Consider the following 27,005-nt stretch of genomic DNA (forward strand, 5'->3'; position numbering starts at 1 on the left):
AATTTTTGGAATTCTCTACCCCAAAGGGCTGTGGGCACTGTCATTAAGTATATTCAAGGCTGAGATAGGTAGATTTTTGGAATAGAGGGATATGGAGATCGGGCAGGAAAGTGGAGTTGAGGTCTAAGATCAGCCATGATCTTATTGAATGGTGGAGCAAGCTCGAGGGGCCGTATGGCCACCTGCTCCTATTTCTTATGTATTGATTCCGCCTGCCGACATCGCTCAAATACTGGAATAAGGAGAGAAAAAGGTGTTTGTTTTGTACTTCATTTTAGTGCTTTTGTTAAATTGAAATAAAGGTTAGAGCCCAGGTTTGTTTACTAAGCCAGTGCACTGCTTGCCTCTCAGATCAAGCAGGACAGGAAATGAAAGTGTAGTTAGTGCAAACTCAGTTTGGGCAGCTCAAAAGGCTAGTGGGTATTAGCACAAATTGAGGTTTTTGTTACCAGCTGCAATTGTGTAGTGGAGACATTAATGCTTTTGAAGTCAAAACACTGCAGTAGAATAGTGTCCATTAGAAATTGCTGACTAGCCACAGGTTTGGCTACGGCAACACTGTTTCTGCCACATGCACTAGTTGTAGTAGAAAACTACTTGCGTGCATATACACACACTATACAAGTAAATGTACTTCACGTGTACATTTACAAACATATGCCATCATTCAGTAACCAAGGAAGTAAAGCACTCTGATCAAACACTCGCACACTGATTTCTGTCTTGGCATTTCACCAACAAACACAAGGGTTAAAGTACACATGCATGTCCCATGTGAGTATTGAGCACATGCCCAAAACTACTGCTCATTCTTTGACTAATTAATGAAATTAGCAACATTTGGATTCCCAATTAGCCACATGGCTAACATTGAACAACACTACAGTAGAAGGATCTATTACTTTGCACTGTTCTTGATTCTGACATGAGGTTGGGGGGGAGGGAGTATGGTGTTGGAAGAGTGGTCCACATCTCACTTATTTACAAGTAGAAGAGAAGAAACAGATAGTGCTGAGTGTGTACTGTTTTGCTGTTTCTACAGGTACATGAAGGTGTGGATAAGTCTATGGCTAATGTCTTTGAGAAATACAATGGGAAAAATAGCGCAAGCAGGGCTGTGGACTACTTGCAGAAGCAGGTAAGACTGAAACATGCTCTTGTGGCGGTTGCTTACTCAGCTGTACAATGAGGGTGCCCCTAAAAATGTTATCTCATCGCCAAGAATGCACCACTCTACCAAGACACTAAACTGTCTAAATACAAGTCAAGCACAAGCTGATGCTGCTCTGCATTGTAACTAAATTTGTCTTCCTGAAGCTGGATTAATGGTTTAAGCTGCAACAAATCCTCAGACTCTACAAACCAGTGTTTCTAATTCCACTGGTGCTTGGGCAGTATCTCTGAGCTAGTAAAGATTTCATAGATTGGGAAGGTAGAGGGCAAGTAAGTTTCTTCCCTGCCTTCCCAACTTAGAGGGGGAGGTGGGTAAACTGTGGAAAGAAATAGCCACCTTCTCCTCCTCTGTGGCCTGCATGGCGTTTCCTCCTATTTTAGATCTGCCTGGATAATTGTCTCCAAGCACGTCCCAGATGGGACTTCATTTCCAGTATGGAGACTGGGTGGTGGGGGGGGGTTCTATTCAGTGCTCGAGTAGCCGAGAGATCATGTAGCTCCAGTCATAGTCTTAATCTAACCATATCTACACAAACCAAGTTCGAAACTGACTTTTCTCTGTGGGCAGACATTTAGCATAGGGTCTTCACCTGGTAAGAACTTGGGTACAAAGTTAAGATGTTGACTGGTATGCAATTGGGTGTTTATGCAGAGATAACTTTCAATTAAGTAGAATGAGTAATGGAAGCAGACCAGTTTATTTCCCCCACTGATTTTTTTTTTCTTCTGCACCAGCAATCCAATATGGCCCTATTTGCATACTATAGATCATCCTGTCTTGCTTCCCCCCCCTCCCCCCCAATATGGTAACCCACAGTGGGAGGGGTAGAAGAGGTTGGATGATCTGGCCTTACAAAAAATGTTACTGCACGTTCAGTAATTTGTTTTATTCATTACATGTTAAACTTTGTGTGCTGAATTGCCATACAGAGAATTCAATGTATTGTAACTTCATGCAAACACTAAACTTGTATTAAAGGGATTTTACTTAACGTCTTCTTGTCCTTGCTCTAGATGGAGTGCTGTGGCATTAAGAACTACACCTACTGGGAAAACACTGATTGGTTCATCAAAGAGAACAAGACTTTCCCCCTCAGCTGCTGCAAGTCTCAATTCTCCAACTGCACAGGAAACTCAAGCCAACCTGAGCTCCTCAACACTGAAGTAGGAGTTTTATCTTTTTTAGCCTCCTTAGATTGGCAGCAACATTAAATCTGCTTCTACAAGCAATGTAGCTGTGCTCACCAATAAATGCTTTGCTTTCTAGATGGAATTCAAGTGAAACAAACGAATGGGGGTGGGTGGAGAAATATGTAATCTGGATCTCTTGAGGAAACTAATTTTGAGGAGTAATCTCCAATCTATGTACTGCAGCATCCTGACTGTAGTCGAGCTGATTACATCTGAGATGGTGATACCAGATTCAGTGGAAGTGGCTCTTGAAACTGAAATGCTGTTCAAGTGAATCCACCCACAAGCAATGTTCAAGGAACCAAATGCATGGTCCAAGCACACCTCTGATCTGTGATCTATATTATGCAATCTCTCTCTCTCTCTCTCTCTCTCGTGCTCTCGCTCAGTGATTTGGCTTAAGTTCCATTGTTCATTTCCGGAATCCTAGCCAATCTCTTTCTGCCTAATCCCATTTCCTGTAAATATTTTCACTAGTCACTCATATTTGCTGCCATATATAACACTCCAGAATTATGGGTTGTATTGGAATCCTATTTCAGCTATGCCTTTGAAGCAAGAGCTTCCATGCAGTGTGGAATAGGCTTGATGCTCTGACTCACTCTTTCCAGTAGCTTTGGGAGAAATCTGGATAGGTTTTTTTTTTTCTCCTGGGGGCCTGTGGCATAGGAAGGAGGATTTTCTTATTAACTATTCTATGAATTTGGAATCATAACAGGGCTAAGGCCACTTAAGTGTCAAGTTATTACTTTTTTTAAGGCGGTTTGGAAGGTAGCAAATGTAACCCCGCTATTGAAGGAAGAAAGGAGGGAGAGAGAAAACAAGGAACTACAGGCCAGTTAGCCTGACTTCAGTTGATGGGGAAAATTCTGGAATCCATTATTAAGGAAGTGGTAATGGGGCATTTAGAATAACATAATACAATTAGGCAGAGTCAACATGGTTTTATGAATGGGAAATCGTGTTAGACAAATTTATTAGTTTTTTGAGGATGAGGGGGAAACCAGTGGATGTAGTATATTTGGATATCCAAAAGGCATTTAACAAGGTGCCACATAAGGTTGTTGTGCAAGATAAGGGTTCATGGGGTTGGGGGTAATAGCATGAATAGAGGATTGTTTAACGGACAGAAAACAGTAGGGATAAATGGGTCATTTTCAGGTTGGCAGGCTGTAACTAGTGGGGTGCCGCAAGGATCAGTGCTTGGGCCTCAGCTATATACAATCTATATTAATAACTTAGATGAAGGGACAGAGTGTAATGTATCCAAGTTTGCTGATGATACAAAGCAAGGTGGGAAAGTAAGCTATGAGGAAGACACAGTCTGCAAAAGGATGTAGATAGGTTAAGTGAGTGGGCAAGAAGGTGGCAGATGGAGTATAATGTGAGGTTATTCACTTTGGTGGGATGAATAGAAAAACAGGATATTTTTTAAATGTTGGTATTCGGAGAAACTTGGGTGTCCTTGTACAAGAAACACCAAGTTAGCATGCAGGTATGGAAAGCAAATGGCATGTTGACCTTTATTGCAAAGGGGTTGGAGTAAAAGAGTAAGGAAGTCTTAATATTGTGCAGGGCTTTGGTGAGACCTCACCTGGAGTACTGTGTACAGCTTTGGTCTCCTTATCTAAGGAAGGATATACTTGCCTTGGGTAGTGCCATGAAGGTTCACTAGATTAATTCCGGGATGAGAGGGTTGTCCTATGAGGAGAGGTTGAGTAGAATGGGCCTATTCTCTCGAGTTTAGAAGAATGAGAGGCGATCTCATTGGAACATATAAGATTATTAGGGGGCTTGACAGGGTAGATGCTGAGAGGTTGTTTCTTCTGGCTGGAGAATCTAGAACTAGGGGACATAGTTGCAGGATAAGGGGTCAGCCATTCAAGACTGACATGAGGAGGAATTTCTTCACTCGGAGGGTTGTGAATCTTTGGAATTCTCTACTCCAGAGGGCTATGGATGCAGAGTCGTTGAGTATATTCAAGGCTGAGAGATTTTTTTTTGACTCTATGGGGATCAGATGGGAAAGTGGAGTTGAGGTTGAAGACCAGCCATAATTTGATTGAATGGCGGAGCAGGCTTGAGGGGCCAGATGGCCTATTTTTTTATGTAGGCACATGAGACTTTCAACTTCAGTAAAATGGGCATAGTTTTTTGGATAGAAATGGATGTGAATAAGTCTGATTTGCAGACTTTTTTTCTTGGCCAGCTGAACTTCCCTTGACTTTAGGGAAATGGAACTGCACTTAAGACACTTAGTTGTACTGTCAGTATCCAAAGGCATGAAGATGCTGTCCAAAAGTTTTGAAGGTGGGGAGAGAAGTAAACTAGACAGTGGGGTTTAGGCAATGTGTTCAAGGATGGACAAAATAACAAGGATCTGAGTTTTGCAAGGTGGGCCTTAGTATGGAGCAACTTGTGTATGGGGGGGGGATTTATAGGCCAGGATAAGGATTTCAATGTCTAGGGGATGGGGAGCTAATGGAGAATGGGTGTTAGGAACCTTGCAAGTTAAAATGCAGGTCTCGCTCAAGACTAGCGAGGTGGAAAGCCACACATGGGATGCTGCTGGGAGGAGGAGAGGTGTCAATTTTGGGGTGACAAAGAAGTAAGGTAGGCTACAGGGACACTAATTTCAGCTACACAATGCATTAATTTCAGGAAACCCTCACTGTAACTTAGTGATTGATTAGCTCTGATTCTGGAAAGTGTAACTTCAATTTAACTTTTTTTTTTCCTCCTTGTAGGGATGTGAACCGAAGTTGGAGTTTGACCTACAGTCAATTTTGAGCTATACTATGCTGGTCGTCCTGGGATTTGCCATCATTCAGGTAGTGATTTTTGTTTAAACCTAGACTGGCACCCGACAGTGCTAGGATGTCCTGGGACTGTTGGGGACAATTAGGATAAAGCTTCCTGAGCAGGAGCCAGTGACTGCCAACGAACATTGGGCCAAGTAAGGGTAATTGGGATTTTGGTTGGTGGGCTCAGTCAATTGGGCTTGGAGGTTGAGGTGGAGGAAAGAGAAAGGGCTCTATTTTCAGACATCCGAGCCAGCGGGTTCGTGGCGGGTGGGGGGGGTTCTGAAAATCGGGGATTCCCGGGGCAGGTCCGGAGCCCGGCTCCAACCCGCCCACTTCCGGGTTCCCCAGTGACTCGCTTAGATGCGCGCGCAGCCCCTGCATGTGGGACTCCTGCTGGCAATTAAAGCCGGCGGGATCCCACTTAAACCAATTAATGCGATAGTTCAGGTCATTTGCAGGCCTGATTTGTAGGCTATTTTAGAAGGGGTGGGATTTTCAACTCAACTGAGTGTTTCCCGTACTGGGGGAAACACTCCTAGTTCAAATGGACATGTTGCAGCCACCAGTCTGTGGCAGCTGCAAAGGTCCCTTTGACAGGTGGGTGGGGGAGACCCTCACTCATTGCAGGAGGCCACTCTGTCACTTTGGACAAAGTTTGGCCTCCACCACCCTCCTCCTGACAATCAAATGCATAAACTTGCACACTTACCCCAGTGTCCAGACACATTTACCAACCTTGCGGACCCCCTCAGATGTACATCTTCCAGATGGGGGCCGCCTTAGCTGCAGTCATTACCTCCTCTGAGGGTGAACAGCTTCATCAGCCACACCATCCACCTCTGACACGTGGAGCTCCACAACGCAGTGCTGTGACACGTCCACCTGCACAGCAGGAGGGAGGGCAACTGCAGAGCGATGTGTCACAGAAGGCACTACTATCGCCACAGGGTGTACAGACAGAGTCTCTGCTTCCTGGACCTCACTGAGCAACAGTGCACACGGAGGCTCAGTCACTCAACGTGTAGTCATGGACATCTGCAGCCTCCTGCATGCCGAGCTGCTCCCGGCTGGCCCAAGCACCATCTTCTTACCTGTTGCTGTCAAAGTCACCACTGCCCTCAACAACTTCTCCTTCGCATCCTTCCAGGGTGCCACGGGAACATTGCTGATATCTCTGTCGTCTGCACAAAAGAGCCCTGCAAATACACCTACACCCACTCTGCAGTCACACAATGGGTGGTATCAGATGTGGGTCTTCATGGTGATCCTCAGGAATGGGCATTATTGCACAAACCAGACCAGATTCGCAAAGACGTGGCAGTAGTGGTGACAATATAATATGTGATGTGAGTTGGCCAGAAATCAAATATAAGGAAAAAAACAATGATAAACCCTTGTGCATCCCCTTCGTGCTCACGACACGTTTGCCTTACACCTCCTACTGCACATATGTGATGCATGCCCTGTGGCTGCAGCACAGGTAGTGGCTGATCGTGAAAGATGTATGAGACAGAGCCATGAGATTGTATGAGGATTGGGTTGAGTGGTAGTGGCGGGATGAGTACTGGTGAGGTGAGTAAGTGCAGGTAAGATGAGGATGAGGTTTGAGTGGGTGTGAGGGGTGATGTGACAGAGTAGTGTTGGCAGTGCAGAAGGAGATGTGGGGTGGCAGACGGAGTGTAGGGGAATGAGTAAGTGTACTCACTTCAGCTGACCTACTTAGGTCATTGAAGCGCCTCCTGCACTGTATGCAGGGGCGTGATATGTTGGTGGTGCTGGTGACCTCCTCTGCCACCTCGAGCCAGGCCTTCGTGGTGGCAGAGGCAGGCTATTCCTCCCATCTGCTGGGGAGAAGATCTCTGTCCTCCTCCTCACCCCATCCAGTGGGACCTGGAGTGAGGCATCATTAAACCTGGGAGCAGCCTTCCACCTGGGCTGCTCCATGCTGTAATTTTGGCTTTCTGCAGCATCAGTCAGTGGAGGACTGCCCCTCTTAAATAGGACTCCTCCAGCTGACGGCCTATGATGCGGCTGCGCAGTCCGCCTGCTGCACAGCTTTCCAGCATGACACCCGGAAGCCAAGGTAAGTGCCTTCAATTAGGCTGCGATTGCGTGCGGAGCAACCCAAATTCACTGGGCGTGTTACCCACGCGCCCAGTCGACCCCCCCCCCCCCCCCCCCAGCTGCCAACCTGCCTCCTTCTAAAATCGAGCCCGAAGTGTTTGCATCCCCTTCTAGCCTTAGTGGCGATAGCTAGAAGTCAGTTTTATGATCCTGGCCCCTGCATGCTAGTAAACCAGACTGTGCTTTTACAGATTGAAGATCTGCTTTCTAAATATTTTTTTCCCCTCCAGTTATTTGGAATGATCAGCGTCTGTGTGATTGGCTGCAGACAAAAACAGACAAACTACGAACCACTCCCCTCTGGATTGTATGCATGAAGGAAATCAAGTCTATGACACAACCTCCAGCTTATTTTGAGTACTGGTGCACTATGCTAACCAGTGGAAGTGTGATCAGACCCACCAAATGAATTTCAGGCTTCTCCTATACAATGGGAGTGGTCAAAACCTTTTTTTAAAGCTACCCTTGGCCTCCCTTTTTGCAAAACATTAATCTGGTTAACTTGTAACACTGGAGACTAAATTCTGTACAGATCACAATACCTGTTGCACACATTTATCTTTTTATAAACTCCCTTCTCTCCTTAATTGCTTTGCTTTTGACATGTGGCTGTCAACTTTTTTTTTGAGCTGCAGTTTTGCAACCAAAAACAGGAAGTCTAGTTACCACAAGGCACACTATTTCTGGATATGTGTGGAGATACTGCATCCAAAGCTACTGAGACTGCAATAGTGGCTTCACATCTTAACAAGTGAACTGTAAGTCCATTTTACTGAAGGCCTCCAGGGAGGAGGGAAACCTGTTCCTTGAAGGGAATTTAACCACATAACCAGGTGACTCATTTCCACTGATTTTTATTTTAACACATTGCTTTTTTTTTCCCATTACCCCTGCAAAATTGATGTGGGTCTGGCCCTTACCACCTTTTTATTAATCAATGAATTTTGTTCTGATATTTGCTGCACAGGGCTCTTGTAGCCACCCTGTTTTTTTCTTGTTTACCTTTTTAACTACTATCAAAAAAAAATGCTTTGAGACCTTTCTTTGCGTCTCCCAAGTTACTGCACATAAAAACCCCATGTGTGCTCTGCTACTAATGGCCAAATGAAAAGATGTACTAACCACTTAATTGATGTGATCCTTTTTGGGCTGTGGATACAATGAACTACTGAGGATGGGTGAGGAGTAGGTTTTTAAATGAAGCACTTAATGAGTTAAACTATAAAGAACCTAGCCAGCTTAATGTTTCTCTGCCAAATCAGTTATTGATGTCCTAGCTTTTCCAATCTGACCTTTTTTAATGTATTTATAGGCTAATTGTGTTTAATTTCAAATCTAATTAAAGTCCATATCTCTTTGTAACTAATGGTTTTAGCCAAGCAGCTACACTATAGGCAAATACTTAATGTTTTTCAGAAAAAATAGTGGAAGTATCCATAGTATTTTGGTAACCTGATTATAGGCTTTTTCTTTCTTTTCCCCCCCCCCCCTTCAAATTATTCTGGTGAAGATGCTGAATGTCAGCTGATAAATGCTGACACAAATTCTTCTGAATGGGCACAGTGGGATCTTGTGTCCTAAATCATTCAGCACTCCCTACTTAATACTGCAGTAAACAGTGTTCAGAGCTCTAATTCCAAACCAAATGTGGATAAGTATGTATTATTGATGTTCTTTTAAAAGCTCGTGACTTTGTAGCAACTGATGCTCGAGTCCAGAATTTTTAGAAAAGCTTCAAAAATCAAGTCAATAGTTTACTTCTAATTCTTAACCAGATTAGTGTGTACTTAGTCTTGGGCCAAGGTCATTGTGGAAAAACCCCATGCCAGCTGAATAGATTCTGGGTGCCATCTACTACCCTGAAACTTAATCTTTGTGCACTCCACTAAGCTAAACTCTTGGCATAATGCAAATGATGGCCTGTCGCAGCTTGGATCCTAGTTACAGCTATAAATCTCAGTCCTTCAAATCGTCTTCTCAATGGCTGATTTTACTGTTTGAAATTGATATTATACTATTGAGAAGCTGTCATCTGTCTGACTTCTGTACTGCAGCTGATGGCTAACTTGCTGTAAATCAAATGTAACAGGGTGAGCTAGGAGACTTCACTTTCTATAAGCTTTTAATACTCATGTGCAACATGTTTGTTTAAAAAAATTTATGCTGATGGTTAATAAAAATATTGTGAAACTTTGTTTTGGATTTGTGTGTTATGGCCGGTGAAACATTGTTCTAAGTGTGATTATTTCGTGCTTCTCTGAATAAATGACTTGCCCAACAGTGAAGATCCTGAATAATGCCCACTATTTCATGTCCAAGCTGAGTGTCTGCATAATGCTTGGCTGTTTTTGGTTGCGTTCCTAGAAGACTGATTAAAATGGCAAGAACTTGTAAAAGAACGGTGTATGAATATTTCTAATTCAGGATGTGGATGTTACTAATGAGGCCACATTTATTGCCTCTTCATAGTTGTGCTGAGAAGATGGTGGGCCTGCAGTTCTTGTGAGGGTGGTGATGAGTAGGAAATTCCAAGGATGCTGACCCAGTGACCATGAAGGAACAGTGATTTTGGAGTTGATGGTCCCATGACATTGCTGCTGTTGTCCTGTTTGTTGGTGGGGGTTGCAAGGGGAGAGAGATGCTGTTGAAGTAAATAAATGATTTGCTGCAGTGCATCCTGTAGATGGAATGTACTGTAGCCACAGTACACTAGTGGCTAGGGCTGGATATTGAGTCCAGGGGCAGAGATGCTGATCAAACAAATTGCTGTGTCTTGGATAATGTTGAGCTTCTTTAGAGTTGTAGTTGCACCCATCTAGGTGCATGTGCCTCTAGGGGTCTAGAGATGAGTCATTCTTAGAGTATCCACTATCTGCCTTGCTCTAATAGCCATGGTGTTTATTTGTCTGGTCCTGTTAAGCTTCTGCTCAGTGACCACCCAAATGTTGAGTGCAATATTGGTTGCATTGAAGGTTGGAGAAGTGACTGATCTGATCTTGTTGGAGATGGTATTACCTGGCACTTAAATGTTGCCTGCCACTTGTCAGCCAAGCCTAGATGTTATTCAGGTCCTGCTGCAGGTTGACATGGGATGCTTCATTACTGAGTTAGGAATGGAGGCGAACACTAGAATTATCAGCAACCAGCACAACTCCTGACCTTTTGACTAGGAAGATCACTGAAGCAGATGATTGGAGTAAGGATGCCTCCCAAAGGCACTCCTGCAGATATGTATTGTGATTGGTCTCTGCCATATGCAATGATCTTGCTGTTTATCCAGTGTGACTCCAGTTTTTGGAATGTTTTCCATGAAATTTAGTGTTTTGCTTAGGCTTCTTGATATTCAGAGCAGCTACTCTCTCCTAGCATTTAGCTCTTGTGTTCATGTCTGGACCAAGACTATGATAGAGGTCTGGAGTTAGTAGCTCTAGTGGAACATGACTTGAGTGTCTGACAAGGTGTCATGTGATGGCAAAGAATAAAGCACTACCGAATCCAATAATGGGGAATGAACCAGAACAGATAAGAGAAGTGTAGGGGAACATCTAGGCAACAGCGTTCACACCATAAGGTTTAAGATTAAGTAGGAAGAGTAAGACCGACCAAAGTAATAAATTGGGGGGGGGAGAAAAAGCTGATTTTCAGGCACTGAGAATGGAATTAGGAAAATAAACTGGTGTAAGACTGCAACTGTTAGACCATTGTGGAGAAAGGGATAGACAGAGTACTTATAGGCCAGTCAGCCTAACCTCGGTGATGGGCAAATTATTGGAAAAAAAATTGTGGGACAATATTAAGTCACTTAGAAAGGCTCAGATTAATCAAGGACAGCCAGCATAGATTTGTTAAAGGAAGGTTGTGTCTGACTAACTTGATTGAATTTTTTGAGACAGTAAAACCGAAGGTCGATGAGCATAGCACGTTTGTTGTAGTCTACATGGATTTAAGCAAGGCTTTTGACAAGGTCCCATGTGGAAGACTGGTCAGAAAAGTAAAAGTCCAAGGGAAAGTGGCAAATGGGCTCAGTGGCAGGAAGCAAAGGGCAATGGTTAACTGGTGACTGGAAGGCTGTTTGTGGTAGGGTTCTGTAGGGCTTAGTACTAGGTCCCTTGCGTCTGTGCTATACATCAATGATTTAGACTTAAATGTAGGGGTGTGGTAACAGTGTATGTTACTGGACCATTAATCCAGAGGCCGGGACTAATAATCCAGTGTCATGAGTTCAAATCCTGCCATGGCAGCTGGGCAATTTAAACTCAATTAAATAAAATCTGAAACAAAAAAAAACTATTATCAGTAATGGTGGCCATGAAACTACTGGATTGTAGTTTTAAAAACCCAACTGGTTCACTAATGTCCTTTACGGAAGGAAACCTGCTGTCCTTACTCGGTCTGGCTTGTACGTGACTCCAGACCCACAGCAATGTGGTTGATTCTTAATCGCCCTCTGAAATAGCCTGGCAAGCCACTCAGTTTTATAATCTCGCTACAAAAAGTCATCAGAATAAAATCGGTCAGACCATGAGGCACCGGACATGACAAAGGCATAATCTTATTGAATGGCGGAACAGGCTCGAGGGGCCTATTTCTTATGTTCTTAAACCAAGCCCAGTGGAGCCTGCAACGTCCTCCTCACTAACATCTGAGGACTTGTACCAAAACTGGGAGAGCTGTCCCACAGACTCGTCAAGCAATAGCCTGACGTGGCCATATTCACAGAATCATACCTTTCAGCCAACGTCCCACACTCTTCCATCACCATCCCTGGGTATGTCTTGTCCAACGGGCAGGCCAGACCCACCAGAGGTGGTGATAGTGACATACAGTCAGAAGGGAGTGGCCCTAGGAGTCCTCATCACTGACCGAGCTGGCCGAATCCTGAAGGACATAGCTACCAGATTGGGCCTGTGGTAAGTGGTGAGCGAACCAACACGAGGGGAAAAACCAACTGGACCTCGTCCTCACCAATCTACCTGTTGCAGATGCATCTTTCCATGACAGTATTGGTAGGAGTGACTACCGCACAGTCCTCATGGAGACGAAGTCCTGTCTTTGCACTGAGGACACCCCCTTCCAACGTGTTGTGTGGCACTACCACCGTGCTAAATGGGATAGATTCAGAACAGATCGAGCAGCTAAAAACTGGGCATCCATGAGGTGCTGTGGGCCATCAGCAGCAACAGAATTGTATCACGGCACAATCTGTATCCTCGTGGCCTGGTATATTCCTCACTCTACCATTACCAACAAGCCAGGAGATCAACCCTGGTTTAACGAGAAGTATAGAAGAGCATGCCAGGAGCAGCATCAGGCGTACCTAAAAATGAGGTGCCAACCTGATGAAGCGACAATACAGGACTACATGCATGCTGAACAGTGGAAGCTCCATGCTATAGGTATAAATAAATGATTCCACAACCAACGGATCAGATTAAAGCTCTGCAGTCCTGCCACATCCGCTCGTGAATGGTGGTGGACAATTAAGCAACTAACGGGAGGAGGAGGCTCCGTGAATATCCCCATCCTTAATGATGGCAGAGTCCAGCACGTGAGTGCAAAAGATAAGGCTGAAGTGCCGAGTGCATGATCCAGCTCGGCCTCCTCCCGATATCCCCACCATCACAGAAGCCAGTCTTCAGCCAATTCGATTCACTCCACGTGATATCAAGAAACGGCTGAGTGCACTGGATACAACAAAGGCTATGGGCCCCGACAACATCCTGGCTGCAGTGCTGAACACTTGTGCTCCAGAACTAGCCGCGCCTCTAGCCAAACTGTTCCAGTACAGCTACAACACTGGCATCTACCCGACAATGTGGATAATTGCCCAGGTATGTCCTGTCCACAAAAAGCAGGACAAATCCAATCCGGCCAATTACCGCCCCATCAGTCTACTCTCAATCATCAGCAAAGTGATGGAATTGTGTCGTCGACAGTGCTATCAAGTGGCACTTACTCACCAATAACCTGCTCACCGATGCTCAGTTTGGGTTCCGCCAGGACCACTCGGCTCCAGACCTCATTACAGCCTTGGTCCAAACATGGACAAAAGAGCTGAATTCCAGAAATGAGGTGAAAGTGACTGCCCTTGACATCAAGGCAGCATTTGACCGAGTGTGACACCAAGGAGCCCTAGTAAAATTGAAGTCAATGGGAATCAGGGGGAAAACTCTCCAGTGGCTGGAGTCATACCTAGTGCAATCCCGGCTAGCTCAGTCGGTAAAGCATGAGACTCTTAATGTCAGGGTCGTGGGTTCGAGCCCTACGTTGGGCGAGTATCATTTTTCTATAGACAGACTGGGACTTTATTCCCTGGAGAGTAGGAGGTTAAGGGGTGATCTTATAGAAGTCTATAAAATAATGAGGGGCATAGATAAGGTCGATAGTCAAAATCTTTTCCCAAAGGTAGGGGAGTCTATAACGAGGGGGCACAGATTTAAGGTGAGAGGGGAGAGATACAAAAGGATCCAGAGGGGCAATTTTTTCACTCAAAGGGTGGTGAGTGTCTGGAACGAGCTGCCAGAGGCAGTAGTAGAGGCGGGTACAATTTTGTCTTTTAAAAAGCATTTGGACAGTTACATGGGGAAGATGGGTATCGAGGGATATGGGCCAAGTGCAGGCAATTGGGACTAGCTTAGTGGTATAAACTGGGCGACATGGACATGTTGGGCCGAAGGGCCTGTTTCCATGTTGTAACTTCTATGATTCTATGATTCTAAAGGAAGATGGTAGTAGTTTTTGGTGCCAATCATCTCAGCCCCAGGACATTGCTGCAGGAGTTCCTCAGGGCAGTGTCCTAGGCCCAACCATCTTCAGCCGCTTCATCAATGACCTTCCCTCCATCATAAGGTCAGAAATGAGGATGTTCACTGATGATTGCACAGTGTTCAGTTCCATTCGCAACCCCTCAGATAATGAAGTAGTCCATGCCCGTATGCAGCAAGACCTGGACAACATCCAGGCTTGAGCTGATAAGTGGCAAGTAACTTTCGCACCAGAGAAGTGTCAGGCAATAACCATCTCCAATAAGAGAGGGTCTAACCACCTCCCCCCTTGACATTCAATGGCATTACCATTGCCGAATCCCCCACCATCAACATCCTGGGGGTCACCATTGACCAGAAACTTAACTGGGCCAGCCATATAAATACTGTGGCTACGAGAGCAGGTCAGAGGCTGGGTATTCTGCGGCGAGTGACTCACCTCCTGATTCCCCAAAGCCTTTTCACCATCTACAAGGCACAAGTCAGGAGTGTGATGGAATACTCTCCACTTGCCTAGATGAGTGCAGCTCCAACAACACTCAAGACCCTCGATACCCTCCAGGACAAAGCAGCCCACTTGATTGGCACCCCATCCATCACCCTAAACATTCACTCCCTTCACCACTGGCACACCGTGGCTGCAGTATGTACCATCCACAGGATGCACTGCAGCAACTCGCCAAGGCTTCTTCTACAGCCCGCGACCTCTACCACCTAGAAGGACAAGAGCAGCAGGCACATGGGAACAACACCACCTGCATGTTCCCCTCCAAGTCACACACCATCCCTACTTGGAAATACATCGCCGTTCCTTCATCGTCGCTGGGTCAAAATCCTGGAACTCCCTTCCTAACAGCACTGTGGGAAAACCTTCACCACAAGGACTGAAGCGGTTCAAGAAGGTGGCTCACCACCACCTTCTCAAGGGCAATTAGGGATGGGCAATAAATGCTGGCCTCGCCAGCGACGCCCACATTCCATGAACGAATAAAAAATTGTAGGGGGCATGATTTAAGAAGTTTGCAGATAATACAAAATTTGGCCGTGTGCTTTATAATGAGGAGGAAAGCTGTCGACTGCAGGATGATATCAATGGACTGGTCAGGTGGGCAGAAAAGTGGCAAATGGAATTCAATCCCGAGAAGTGTGAGGTAATGCATTTGGGGAGGGCGAACAAGGCAAGGGAGTACACAATAAGAGAAGTGTAGAGGAACAGAACTTAACCCTGTTGGACACCACTACCCACTTCCAACCACTCTGAAAAACTGACCTTAACTCCTAGTCTGTTATCTCCCTTGTAACTCATTTTTAATCCTGTTTCGTATCTTCCGACTAATTTCATACCCCTTAATCTTCTCTAGTAATCTTTAGCATGGTACCTTGTCAAAAGCTTTCCTAAAGTCCGGGTACAATACATCAACTATATGTCCTCCATCCGCCATGTGTGTTGCCTCTTTGAAGAACACTTAAGATGTTTTTCAAGCACAATTGTCCCTTTTGGAATCCGTGATGGCTTCTTCTAACTATTTTCTTTCTATTTAGATATGTGGTCATTTTATCCTTAATTGAAGACTAAAATTTTACCTACCACAGATATTATACTAACTGGCATGCAATTACCTGGATTAGATTTGTCTTCTTTTTCAAAAAAATAGGTACATTGTGTAACTGATTCAGACGTGATGCCAAATGGTAATCAATGTCTCATTTATTAATAGTCAAATCAAACATGTAATGGTATCAAATATTAGACAACAAAGATCATAACCATGTTACCCCGTTTGATCTCTGGGCAGAGGTTGTAATTAAGTTGGCGACCTGGTCGTTTTAAGTTTTCCGATAGTGAAGTAGACTTCTGATAGTCAGGTGTTCTTCTGACAGCCGTTTGACTTCACTGATTCCTCTGTCCGACACAAAGAGTCTGCAAAGGGATATCGACAGGTTAAGTGAGTGGGCAAAAAGGTGGCAGATGGAGTATAATGTGGGGAAATGTAAGGTTATTCACTTTGGTAGGAAGAATAGAAAAACGGAATATTTTTTAAATGGTGAGAAACTATTAAGCGTCGGTGTTCAGAGGGATTTGGGTGTCCTTGTACACAAAACACAGGAAGTTAACATGCAGGTACAGCAAGCAACTAGGAAGGCAAATGGTGTGTTGACCTTTATTGCAAGGGGATTGGAGTGCAAGAGTAAGGAAATCTTGCTGCAATTGTACAGGGCTTTGGTGAGACCACACCTGGAGTACTGTGTACAGTTTACTCCTTACCTAAGGAAGGATATACTTGCCTTAGAGGCGGTGAAACGAAGGTTCATTAGATTGATTCCTGGGATGAGAGGTTTGTCCTATGAGGGGAGATTGAGTAGAATGGGCCTATACTCTCTGGAGTTTAGAAGAATGAGAGGTGATCTCATTGAAACATATAAGATTCTGAGAGAGCTTAACAGGGTAGATGCTGAGAGGATGTTTCCCCTGGCGGGAGAGTCTAGAACTAGAGCACATAGGTTCAGGAGAAGGAGTTCGCCATTTAGGACTGGGATGAGGAGGAATTTCTTCACTCAGAGGGTCGTGAATATTTGGAATTCTCTATCCCAGAGGGCTGTGGATGCTCAGTCATTGAGTATATTTAACATTGAGATCGATAGACTTTTGGACTCTAAGGGAATCAAGGAATATGGGAATCGGGCGGGAAAGTGGAGTTGAGGTCGAAGATCAGCCATGATCTTATTGAATGACGGAGCAGGCTCGAGGAGCCGTAAGGCCTACCCCTGCTCCTATTTCTTATGTTCTTAAAAGAAGTTGGGTTTTTATTTCGCGCCTGGCAGGAACCTCAGAGCATAAACGGAACAATATTCATAAGACACTTATAGATTAACAAAATTGTTTATTAATGAATTCAAGATGGTTAGCTTGTTTTAACATTATTCATCTAACCACAAGACCCTTTGCAAGGCGACCAGTTTGTTTGACCACATTCGTCTAACTATCTCATCGTGGCCCTGGTCTTATTGCTATCTTTGAATTATTGTTCTGCTTTTTGGGTCATTGTTCCTCTTTTACCACATAGCTGCCTTACCTCACAATGAAGGTGACAAGGGTCGTTCACTAGTCAAAGGTGTAAGGAAAAATATATATGCCAATATGTCTTTTACTTAAACTGTTATTGTCCTTGAATAAACATAGAAACATAGAAAATAGGAGCAGAAGTAGGCCATTCAGCCCTTCGAGCCTGCTCCACCATTCCATCTGCTCATGGCTGATGCTCTATCTCAATACCATATTCCTGCTCTCTCCCTATACCCCTTGATGCCTTTGTGTCTGGAAATCTATCTAGCTCCTTCTTAAATATATTCAGTGACTTGGCCTCCACAGCCTTCTGTGGTAGAGAATTCCACAGGTTCACCACCCTCTGAGTGAAGAAATTTCTCCTCATCTCAGTCCTAAATGTCCTACCCTGTATCCTGAGACTGTGACCCCTTGTTCTAGACCCCCCAGCCAGAGGAAACATCCTCCCTGCAACCAGTCTGTCTAGCCCTGTCAGAATTTTATACATATTAATGAGATCTCCTCTCATTCTTCTAAATTCGAGTGATTACAGGCTGAGTGACCCAATCTCTCCTCATACGACAGTCCTGCCATCCCAGGAATCAGTCTGGTGAATCTTCGCTGCACTCCCTCTATGGCAAGTATATCCTTTCTTAGGTAAGAAGACCAAAACTGCACACAATACTCCAGGTGTGGTCTCACCAAGGCCCTGTATAACTGCAGTAAGATAATAAAGGCCATGAGGCTGTTGGTGTCAAAGTACAATAACTATATTAAGAAGTTATAACAAGTAGCAAAGATGTTTAAAATACAATAGTACAATTAAGTATGCTGGTTAGATTGATACGACCTGGCTTATTGTTCACGAAACCACAGACCCCAGAGTGCACCACTGAAAGCCTGATCTACGGACAGTCCAGCCGTGTCCCGAGAACGTTCTGGTTAGTTACCGAAAAGCACCTCACTTATATATGTTTTAAACACAATAAGCTCTATAAGCTTTCCATCAGTCATCCTCTCTGTCTAGAAAGGGGCTATCAGTCTTACTCCCTTTACTCTTTGCATTAATTCCCACAGCCTATCCTAACTCCCTTTTGCATTTCTCCAATGGAACCGCCACCTCCCTTTCCACAAGCAAACAAGCAAGGCCATCAGGATGGCCCAGGTGGTTGCTAACCAGAAGGGCTTTCTCCCTCACAAGGTCGTAAGAAGCTTGTTTGGAAACAGACAGCTGACTAATATGTATTTCACTTTAACATAGGATTTATAATAATGTAGCTTAGGTTTATAACAATATAGAAAGCTTGTATCGTGCTTTTCTTACAAAGGTTAACAGTTTACAATTCAGCAAAATAAGCCACACACTCAGCAAAATAAGCAGCACAGCCTACACAGCATGATGGTTAGTAGCATTAAGAAGAAGATGTTACTTTTTCCCTACTTCAAATATTCTTACGTTTGGCAATTCTCTCTTAAGGGGCGTAAGGAAAAATGAGGTATAGTTAATTCTTTAGAAGACCAAAGGTAGCTGCAAAGAGATATTGATAAGATGGAGGAATGGACTAAAATGTGGCAGATGGAATTCAATGTTAGTAAGCATGAGATGATACATTTTGGTAAAAACATAACAGCAGTAACTATACTCTGAATGGAAGGATGCTCTGTACTGTGGAAAAGCAGAGGGATTTGAAGGTACAGGTTCATAGGACATTAAAGGCAGCACCTCAGGTTGATAAGGCCATAAAGAAACCTAATGGAACTCTAGGTCTTGTCACAAGTTATAGAATATAAAAACGAAGAGGTAATAATGTGCCTGTGTAAAACTTTAATAAGATCTCAGAGTACTGTGTGCACTATTTGGGCTTCACACCATAGGAAGGGTAATGAGACTTTAAGAGAGGAAGCTGCTTAGTCTGAGAAAACACAATACAAATAAACACTTGAAAAATTGGGGCTTTTTTCATCAGGACAACACAGATTATGGGGCGAAATGATAGAAGTGTTTAAAAGGATGGAACAGGGCAGATAGGAGCAGATTGCTTCCAGTAGTTGAGGGGTCTCGAGTGAGGGGCCATAGATACAATATTAAATGTGAAATTTAGAACAGAGAACGAGGAACTTCTTTACACAGAGAGTTGTGAAATACACTTCCAGGGTAAGTAGTTCAGGGAGAAACTATGTCAGAGTATAGTTACTGCTGTTATGTTTTTACCAAAATGTATCATCTCATGCTTACTAACATTGAATTCCATCTGCCACATTTTAGTCCATTCCTCCATCTTATCAATATCTCTTTGCAGCTACCTTTGGTCTTCTAAAGAATTAACTAGGAGCAGGAGTACGCCTAATGGCCCCTCGAGCCTGCTCTGACATTCAATAAGATAATAGCTGATCTTTGACCTCAACTCCACTTTCCCACCCCATCCCCATTTCCCGTGATTCCCCTAGAGTCCAAAAATCTATCCATCTCAGCATTGAATATATTCAATGACTCAGCATCCACAGCTCTCTGGGGTAGAGAATTCCAAAGATTCACAACCCTCTGCGTGAAGAAATTCCTCCTCATCTCAGTCTTGAATGGCCGACCCCTTACCCAGCCACTATCCCCCCTAGTTCTAGATTCTCCAGCCAGGGTAAACAATTTCTCAGCATCTACCCTGTCAAGCCCCCTAATAATCTTATATGTTTCAATGAGATCACCTCTCATTCTTTTAAACTTCAGAGAGAATAGGCTCATTCGACTCAACCTCTCCTCACAGGACAACCCTCTCATCCCAGGAATTAATCGAGTGAACCTTCATTTTTTTTTATTCGTTCATGGGATGTGGGCGTCGCTGGCGAGGCCGGCATTTATTGCCCATCCCTAATTGCCCTTGAGAAGGTGATGGTGAGCTGCCTTCTTGAACCGCTGCAGTCCGTGTGGTGACGGTTCTCCCACAGTGCTGTTAGGAAGGAAGTTCCAGATTTTGACCTAACGACGATGAAGGAACGGCGATATATTTGCAAGTCGGGATGGTTTGTGACTTGGAGGGGAACGTGCAGGTGGTGTTGTTCCCATGTGCCTGCTGCCCTTGTCCTTCTAGGTGGTGGAAGTCGCTGGTATGGGAGGTGCTGTCGAAGAAGCCTTGGCGAGTTGCTGCAGTGCATCCTGTAGATGGTACACACTGCAGCCACTGTGCGCCAGTGGTGAAGGGAGTGAATGTTTAGGGTGGTGGATGAGATGCCAATCAAGCGGGCTGCTTTGTCCTGGATGGTATCGAGCTTCTTGAGTGTTGTTGGAGCTGCACTCATCCAGGCGAGTAGAGAGTATTCCATCACACTCCTGACTTGTGCCTTGTAGATGGTGGAAAGGCTTTGGGGAGTTCGGAGGTGAGTCACTCGCCGCAGAACACCCAGCCTCTGATCTGTTCTTGTAGCCACAGTATTTATGTGGTTGGTCCAATTACGTTTCAGGTCAATGGTGACCCCCAGGAAGTTGATGGTGGGGGATTCGGCGATGGTAATGCCATTGAATGTCAAGGGGAGGTGGTTAGACTCTCTCTTATTGGAGATGGTCATTGTCTGGCACTTGTCTGGCGCGAATGTTACTTGCCACTTATCAGCCCAAGCCTGGTTGTTGTCCAGGTCTTGCTGCAGGCGGACTCAGACTGCTTCATTATCTGAGGAGTCGCGAATGGAACTGAACACTGCGCACAGTGTCTGCAGTGTGCACCATACACAGGATGCACTGCAGAAACTCGCCAAGGCTTCTTCGACAGCACCTCCCAAACCCGCAACCTCTACCATCTAGAAGGACAAGAGCAGCAGGTACATGGGAACAACACCACCTGCACGTTCCCCTCCAAGTCACACACCATCCCGACTTGGAAATATATCGCCGTTCCTTCATCGTCGTTGGGTCAAAATCCTGGAACTCCCTTCCTAACAGCACTGTGGGAGAACCTTCACCATACGGACTGCAGCGATTCAAGAAGGCGGCTCACCACCACCTTCTCAAGGGCAATTAGGGATGGGCAATAAATGCCAGCCTCGCCAGAGATGCCCACATCCCATGAACGAATAAAAAAATCATCAGCGAACATCCTCATTTCTGACCTTATGTTGGAGGGAAGGTCATTGATGAAGCAGCTGAAGATGGTTGGGCCTAGGACACTGCCCTGAGGAACTCCTGCAGCAATGTCCTGGGGCTCAGATGATTGGCCTCCAACAACCACTACCATCTTCCTTTGTATAGGTATGACTCCAGCCACTGGTGAGTTTTCCCTCTGATTCCCATTGACTTCAATTTTACTAGGGCTCCTTGGTGCCACACTCGGTCAAATGCTGCCTTGATGTCAAGGGCAGTCACTTTCACCTCATTTCTGGAATTCAGCTCTTTTGTCCATGTTTGGACCAAGGCTGAAATGAGGTCTGGAGCCGAGTGGTGCTGGCGGAACCCAAACTGAGCATCAGTGAGCAGGTTATTGGTGAGTAAGTGCCACTTGATAGCACTGTCGACGACACCTTCCATCACTTTGCTGATGATTGAGAGTAGACTGATGGGGCGGTAATTAGCCAGATTGGATTTATGCTGCTTTTTGTGGACAGGACATACCTGGGCAATTTTCCACATTGTCGGGTAGATGCCAGAGTTTAGCTGTACTGGAAACATAGAAAGTTATGGTGCAGAAGAGGGCCATTTGGCCCATCGTGCCTTGCCGGCCGAAAAAGAGCTATCCAGCTTAATCCCACTTTCCAGCTCTTAGTCCATAGCCCTGTAGGTTACAGCACTTCAAATGCACATCCAAGTACTTTTTCAATGAGTTGAGGCTTTATGCCTCTACCACCCTTTCAGGCAGTGAGTTCTAGACCCCCACCAACCTCTGGGCGTAAATCTCCTCTGTACCCTCTCTAATAGAATCACATCTTTCCTGTAATGTGGTGACCATAGAAAAAAATAGGAATAGTTTGGCTAGAGGCACAGCTAGTTCTGGAGCACAAGTCTTCAGCACTACAGCTGGGATGTTGTCGGGGCGCGTAGCCTTTCATGTATCCAGTGCACTCAGCCGTTTCTTGATATCATGTGGAGCTAATCGAATTGGCTGAAGACTGGCTTCTGTGATGGTGGGGATCTCCGGAGGAGGCCAAGATGGATCATCCACTCAGCACTTCTGGCTGAAGATGGTTGCAAACCCTTTTGGTTGGCACTTCATTTTTAGGTGCACCTGGCACTGCTCTTCTACACTCCTCATTGAACCAGGGTTGATCCCCTGGCTTGTTGGTAATGGTAGAGTGAGGAATACGCCGGGCCATGAGGTTACAGATTGTGCTGGAATACAATTCTGCTGCTGCTGATGGCCTACAGCGCCTCCTGGATGCCCAGTTTTGAGCTGCTAGATCTGTTCTGAATCTATCCCATTTAGCACGGTGGTAGTGCCACACAACACGTTGGATGGTGTCCTCAGTGTGAAGACGGGACTGTTGTATCGCCTCCAAGACAAGTCCTTCCTAAGATAAGATCAAAAGTCTATGCAGTACTCCAGGTGAGGTCTCACTAAAGCCCTGTGCAACTGTAGTAAGACTTCCTTATTCTTGTACTCCAACCCCCTTGCAATAAAGTCCAATATGTCATTTGCTTTCCTAATTGCCTGCTGTACCTGCGTACTAACTTTTTGTGTTTCTTGTACGAGGGCACCAACATTTAATAGTTTCTCACCATTTAAAAAATATTCTGTTTTTCTATTCATCCTACCAAAGTGAATAACCTCACATTTCCCCACATTATATTCCTTCTGCCACCTTCTTGCCCACTCATTTAATCTGTCTATATCCCTTTGCAGACTCTTTGTATCCCCCTCACAGCTTACTTTCCCACCTAGCTTTGTATCGTCAGCAAATTTGGATACATTACACTCGGTCCCTTCATCTAAGTCATTAATATAGATTATAAATAGCTGAGACCCAAGCACCTATCTTTGCGGCTCCCCACTACTTATAGTCTGCCAACCTGAGATTGACCTGTTTATCCCTACTCTCTGTTTTCTGTCGTTTAACCAATCCTCTATCCATGCTAATTGGGATTAGAGTGGATTTGGGATTAGAGTGGATATTTGGATGAAGGCAAATGGGATAAAGGGCTATGGGAATAGGGCAGGAACATGTGATCAAGACTACTTGCTCTGTGGAGTGTAAACACCAATGGGACTGGCTGAGCCAAATGGCCTATTTCCATATGGAATCATACAGCACAGAAGGAGGCCATTTGTCCCATTGTGTCTATGTCTGCTCTTTGAAAGAGTTCTCCAATTAGTCCCACTCCCCCACTCTTTCCCAATAGCGCCGCAAATTTCTCCTTTACAAGTATTTATCCAATTCTCTTTTGAAAAGTTGCTATTGAATCTGCTGCCACCACCTTTTCAGGAAGTGCATCCCAGAATTTTGGGCCATTGGGAAAAGTTCACTAAATTGCTGGTTCATCAAATTACATAGAATGTAAGCACAGAAACAGGCCATTCGGCCCAACTGGTCTATGCTGGTGTTTAAGCTCCACACGAACCTCCTCCCTACTTCATCTAATCTCATCAACACATCCTTCTGTTCCTTTCTCCCTCACGTGTTTATCTAGCTTCCCCTTAAATGCATCTATGCCAGTTGCCTCAACTCACTTCGTAAAAATAATTCTCATTGCCCTCCCCTGATTTTTTTTTACCAATTATCTTAAACCTGTGTCCTCTGGTTACTGACCCTTATGCTGGTGCAGTTTCTCCTAATGTACTCTATCAAAACCCCTCAAATTTTGAACAGCTCTATGAAATCTCCCCCCTAACCTTCTCTGCTCTTGGGAGAACAATCCCAGTTTCTCTAGCCTCTCCAAATAACTGAAGTCCCACATCCCTGGCACCATTCCAGTAAATCTCTTCTGCACCCTCTCCAAGGTCTTGACATCCTTCCGAAAGTGTGGTGCCCAGAATTGGACACAATACTCCAGCTGAGGTCTAACCAGTGATTATTATAAAGGTTTGACCATCACTTCCTTGTTTTTGTACTCTATGCCTCTATTTATAATGTGGAGATGCCGGTGATGGACTGGGGTTGACAATTGTAAACAATTTTACAACACCAAGTTATAGTCCAGCAATTTTATTTTAAATTCACAAGCTTTCGGAGATTTTCTCCTTCCTCAGGCAAATGTTTGCCTGAGGAAGGAGAAAATCTCCGAAAGCTTGTGAATTTAAAATAAAATTGCTGGACTATAACTTGGTGTTGTAAAATTGTTTACAATTCTATTTATAAAGCCCAGGATCCCTTATGCTTTTATGTAACTTCTATGTATGTCAGAGTTTACAGGAAGAGTGTGGTTACAAACGTGAGACACTTTAAGCTGAGTAAAGTGATACTGCACTCAATGTTTAAACCTCAGCCCGATTGTTCTTTCCTGTGTCAAAGGTGGTCACAGTGAGCCTGTGCGTGACGTCACGGAAAAGGGGCGGGACGAGCGCAAAGGCGCCTGGGTAACCGGGCCCAAAAAGATGGCGGGAAAAGCCGGGCGGTTCCTCGGATGTTAAAGTTGATGTTTACGTTTCAAAAAAAAAACTAAAAATGGATTCCAAAAGCGCCAAGGTAAAGTGTTTTATTTTATTACACTTTGAACTTTAAATGTTAAAAAACGCACAAAATTATAAGGTTAGAATTAGATTTTGAAAAGTTTAGAACTTATTTTCGGCGGGTTTTTTTTGCGCAAATACCATGGCAACGGAAGTCCCGCCCACCTGTCTCCGGCTGATTGGTGGCGAGACGGAGCGTTTGAGAGAGACTCGTAACCTGATTGGATGGCGCGATTGTCAGTCACGATTGGTGCTCGCCGAGGTGGTGGAGGGAGTGTCAGCGGGGCGGGCCGGGTCTGGGTCAATGGTCAGCGGGGCGGGCCGGGTCTGGGTCAATGGTCAGCGGGGCGGGCCGGGTCTGGGTCAATGGTCAGCGGGGCGGGCCGGGTCTGGGTCAATGGTCAGCGGGGCAGGCCGGGTCTGGGTCAATGGTCAGCGGGGCAGGCCGGGTCTGGGTCAATGGTCAGCGGGGCAGGCCGGGTCTGGGTCAATGGTCAGCGGGGCAGGCCGGGTCTGGGTCAATGGTCAGCGGGGCAGGCCGGGTCTGGGTCAATGGTCAGCGGGGCAGGCCGGGTCTGGGTCAATGGTCAGTGGGGCAGGCCGGGTCTGGGTCAATGGGGCAGGCCGGGTCTGGGACAATGGGGCAGGCCGGGTCTGGGACAATGGGGCAGGCCGGGTCTGGGTCAATGGTCAGTGGAGCAGGCCGGGTCTGGGTCAATGGTCAGTGGGGCAGGCCGGGTCTGGGTCAATGGTCAGTGGGGCAGGCCGGGTCTGGGTCAATGGTCAGTGGGGCAGGCCGGGTCTGGGTCAATGGTCAGTGGAGCAGGCCGGGTCTGGGTCAATGGTCAATGGAGCAGGCCGGGTCTGGGTCAATGGTCAGTGGAGCGGGCCGGGTCTGGGTCAATGGTCAGTGGGGCGGGCCGGGTCTGGGTCAATGGTCAGTGGGGCAGGCCGGGTCTGGGTCAGTGGTCAGCGGAGCAGGCCGGCTCTGGGTCAGTGGTCAGCGGGGCAGGCCGGCTCTGGGTCAATGGTCAGCGGAGCAGGCCGGCTCTGGGTCAATGGTCAGCGGAGCAGGCCGGCTCTGGGTCAATGGTCAGCGGGGCAGGCCGGGTCTGGGTCAGTGGTCAGCGGAGCAGGCCGGCTCTGGGTCAATGGTCAGTGGAGCAGGCCGGCTCTGGGTCAGTGGTCAGTGGGGCAGGCCGGGTCTGGGTCAATGGTCAGTGGAGCAGGCCGGGTCTGGGTCAATGGTCAGTGGGGCAGGCCGGGTCTGGGTCAATGGTCAGTGGAGCAGGCCGGGTCTGGGTCAATGGTCAGTGGAGCAGGCCAGGTCTGGGTCAATGGTCAGTGGGGCAGGCCGGGTCTGGGTCAATGGTCAGTGGGGCAGGCCGGGTCTGGGTCAATGGTCAGTGGGGCAGGCCGGGTCTGGGTCAATGGTCAGTGGGGCAGGCCGGGTCTGGGTCAATGGTCAGTGGGGCAGGCCGGCTCTGGGTCAGTGGTCAGTGGTCAGTGGTCAGTGGAGCAGGCTGGGTCTGGGTCAATGGTCAGTGGGGCAGGCCGGGTCTGGGTCAATGGTCAGTGGGGCAGGCCGGGTCTGGGTCAATGGTCAGTGGGGCAGGCCGGGTCTGGGTCAATGGTCAGTGGGGCAGGCCGGGTCTGGGTCAGTGGGGCAGGCCGGGTCTGGGTCAATGGTCAGTGGGGCAGGCCGGCTGTGGGTCAGTGGTCAGTGGAGCAGGCCGGCTGTGGGTCAGTGGTCAGTGGAGCAGGCCGGGTCTGGGTCAATGGTCAGTGGGGCAGGCCGGGTCTGGGTCAATGGTCAGTGGAGCAGGCCGGGTCTGGGTCAATGGTCAGTGGGGCAGGCCGGCTCTGGGTCAGTGGTCAGTGGGGCAGGCCGGGTCTGGGTCAGTGGGTCCGGCCGGGTCTGGGTCAGTGGTCAGTGGTCAGTGGGTCAGGCCGGCTCTGGGTCAGTGGTCAGTGGGGTAGGCCGGCTCTGGGTCAGTGGTCAGTGGGGCAGGCCGGCTCTGGGTCAGTGGTCAGTGGTCACTGTAGCAGGCTGGCTCTGGGTCAGTGGTCAGTGGGGCAGGCCGGCTCTGGGTCAGTGGTCACTGTAGCAGGCCGGCTCTGGGTCAGTGGTCAGTGGGGCAGGCCGGCTCTGGGTCAGTGGTCAGTGGGGCAGGCCGGCTCTGGGTCAGTGGTCACTGTAGCAGGCCGGCTCTGGGTCAGTGGTCAGTGGGGCAGGCCGGCTCTGGGTCAGTGGTCAGTGGGGCAGGCCGGCTCTGGGTCAGTGGTCAGTGGGGCAGGCCGGCTCTGGGTCAGTGGAGCAGGC

General features: G+C 46.5%; 2 protein-coding genes and 1 non-coding gene across 3 annotated transcripts in view; all 3 read left to right on the top strand.

Annotated features, from left to right (window-relative positions):
• Positions 1-9,486, top strand: part of tspan36 (tetraspanin 36) — a 31,461-nt gene extending 21,975 nt beyond the window's left edge. Inside the window, exons 4-7 of the mRNA XM_067982999.1 lie at positions 1,043-1,138; positions 2,188-2,337; positions 5,112-5,195; positions 7,523-9,486. Of these exons, the coding sequence (XP_067839100.1) occupies positions 1,043-1,138; positions 2,188-2,337; positions 5,112-5,195; positions 7,523-7,609 (417 nt within the window). The 3' untranslated portion in view covers positions 7,610-9,486. The remainder of the gene's footprint in view (positions 1-1,042; positions 1,139-2,187; positions 2,338-5,111; positions 5,196-7,522) is intronic.
• Positions 9,487-13,493: 4,007 nt separating this feature from the next.
• Positions 13,494-13,566, top strand: trnak-cuu (transfer RNA lysine (anticodon CUU)). Its single transcript has one exon. It is a non-coding gene; the product is annotated as a tRNA-Lys (tRNA).
• An 11,026-nt stretch (positions 13,567-24,592) lies between these two features.
• haus1 (HAUS augmin-like complex, subunit 1) overlaps positions 24,593-27,005 on the top strand; it is a 29,306-nt gene continuing 26,893 nt past the window's right edge. The window contains exon 1 of the mRNA XM_067983013.1: positions 24,593-24,698. Coding sequence (XP_067839114.1) covers positions 24,678-24,698 — 21 coding nt within the window. The 5' untranslated portion in view covers positions 24,593-24,677. The remainder of the gene's footprint in view (positions 24,699-27,005) is intronic.

The sequence above is a fragment of the Heptranchias perlo genome, chromosome 1 (genome assembly GCF_035084215.1).
Source record: "Heptranchias perlo isolate sHepPer1 chromosome 1, sHepPer1.hap1, whole genome shotgun sequence".
NCBI classification, from domain to species: domain Eukaryota; kingdom Metazoa; phylum Chordata; class Chondrichthyes; order Hexanchiformes; family Hexanchidae; genus Heptranchias; species Heptranchias perlo.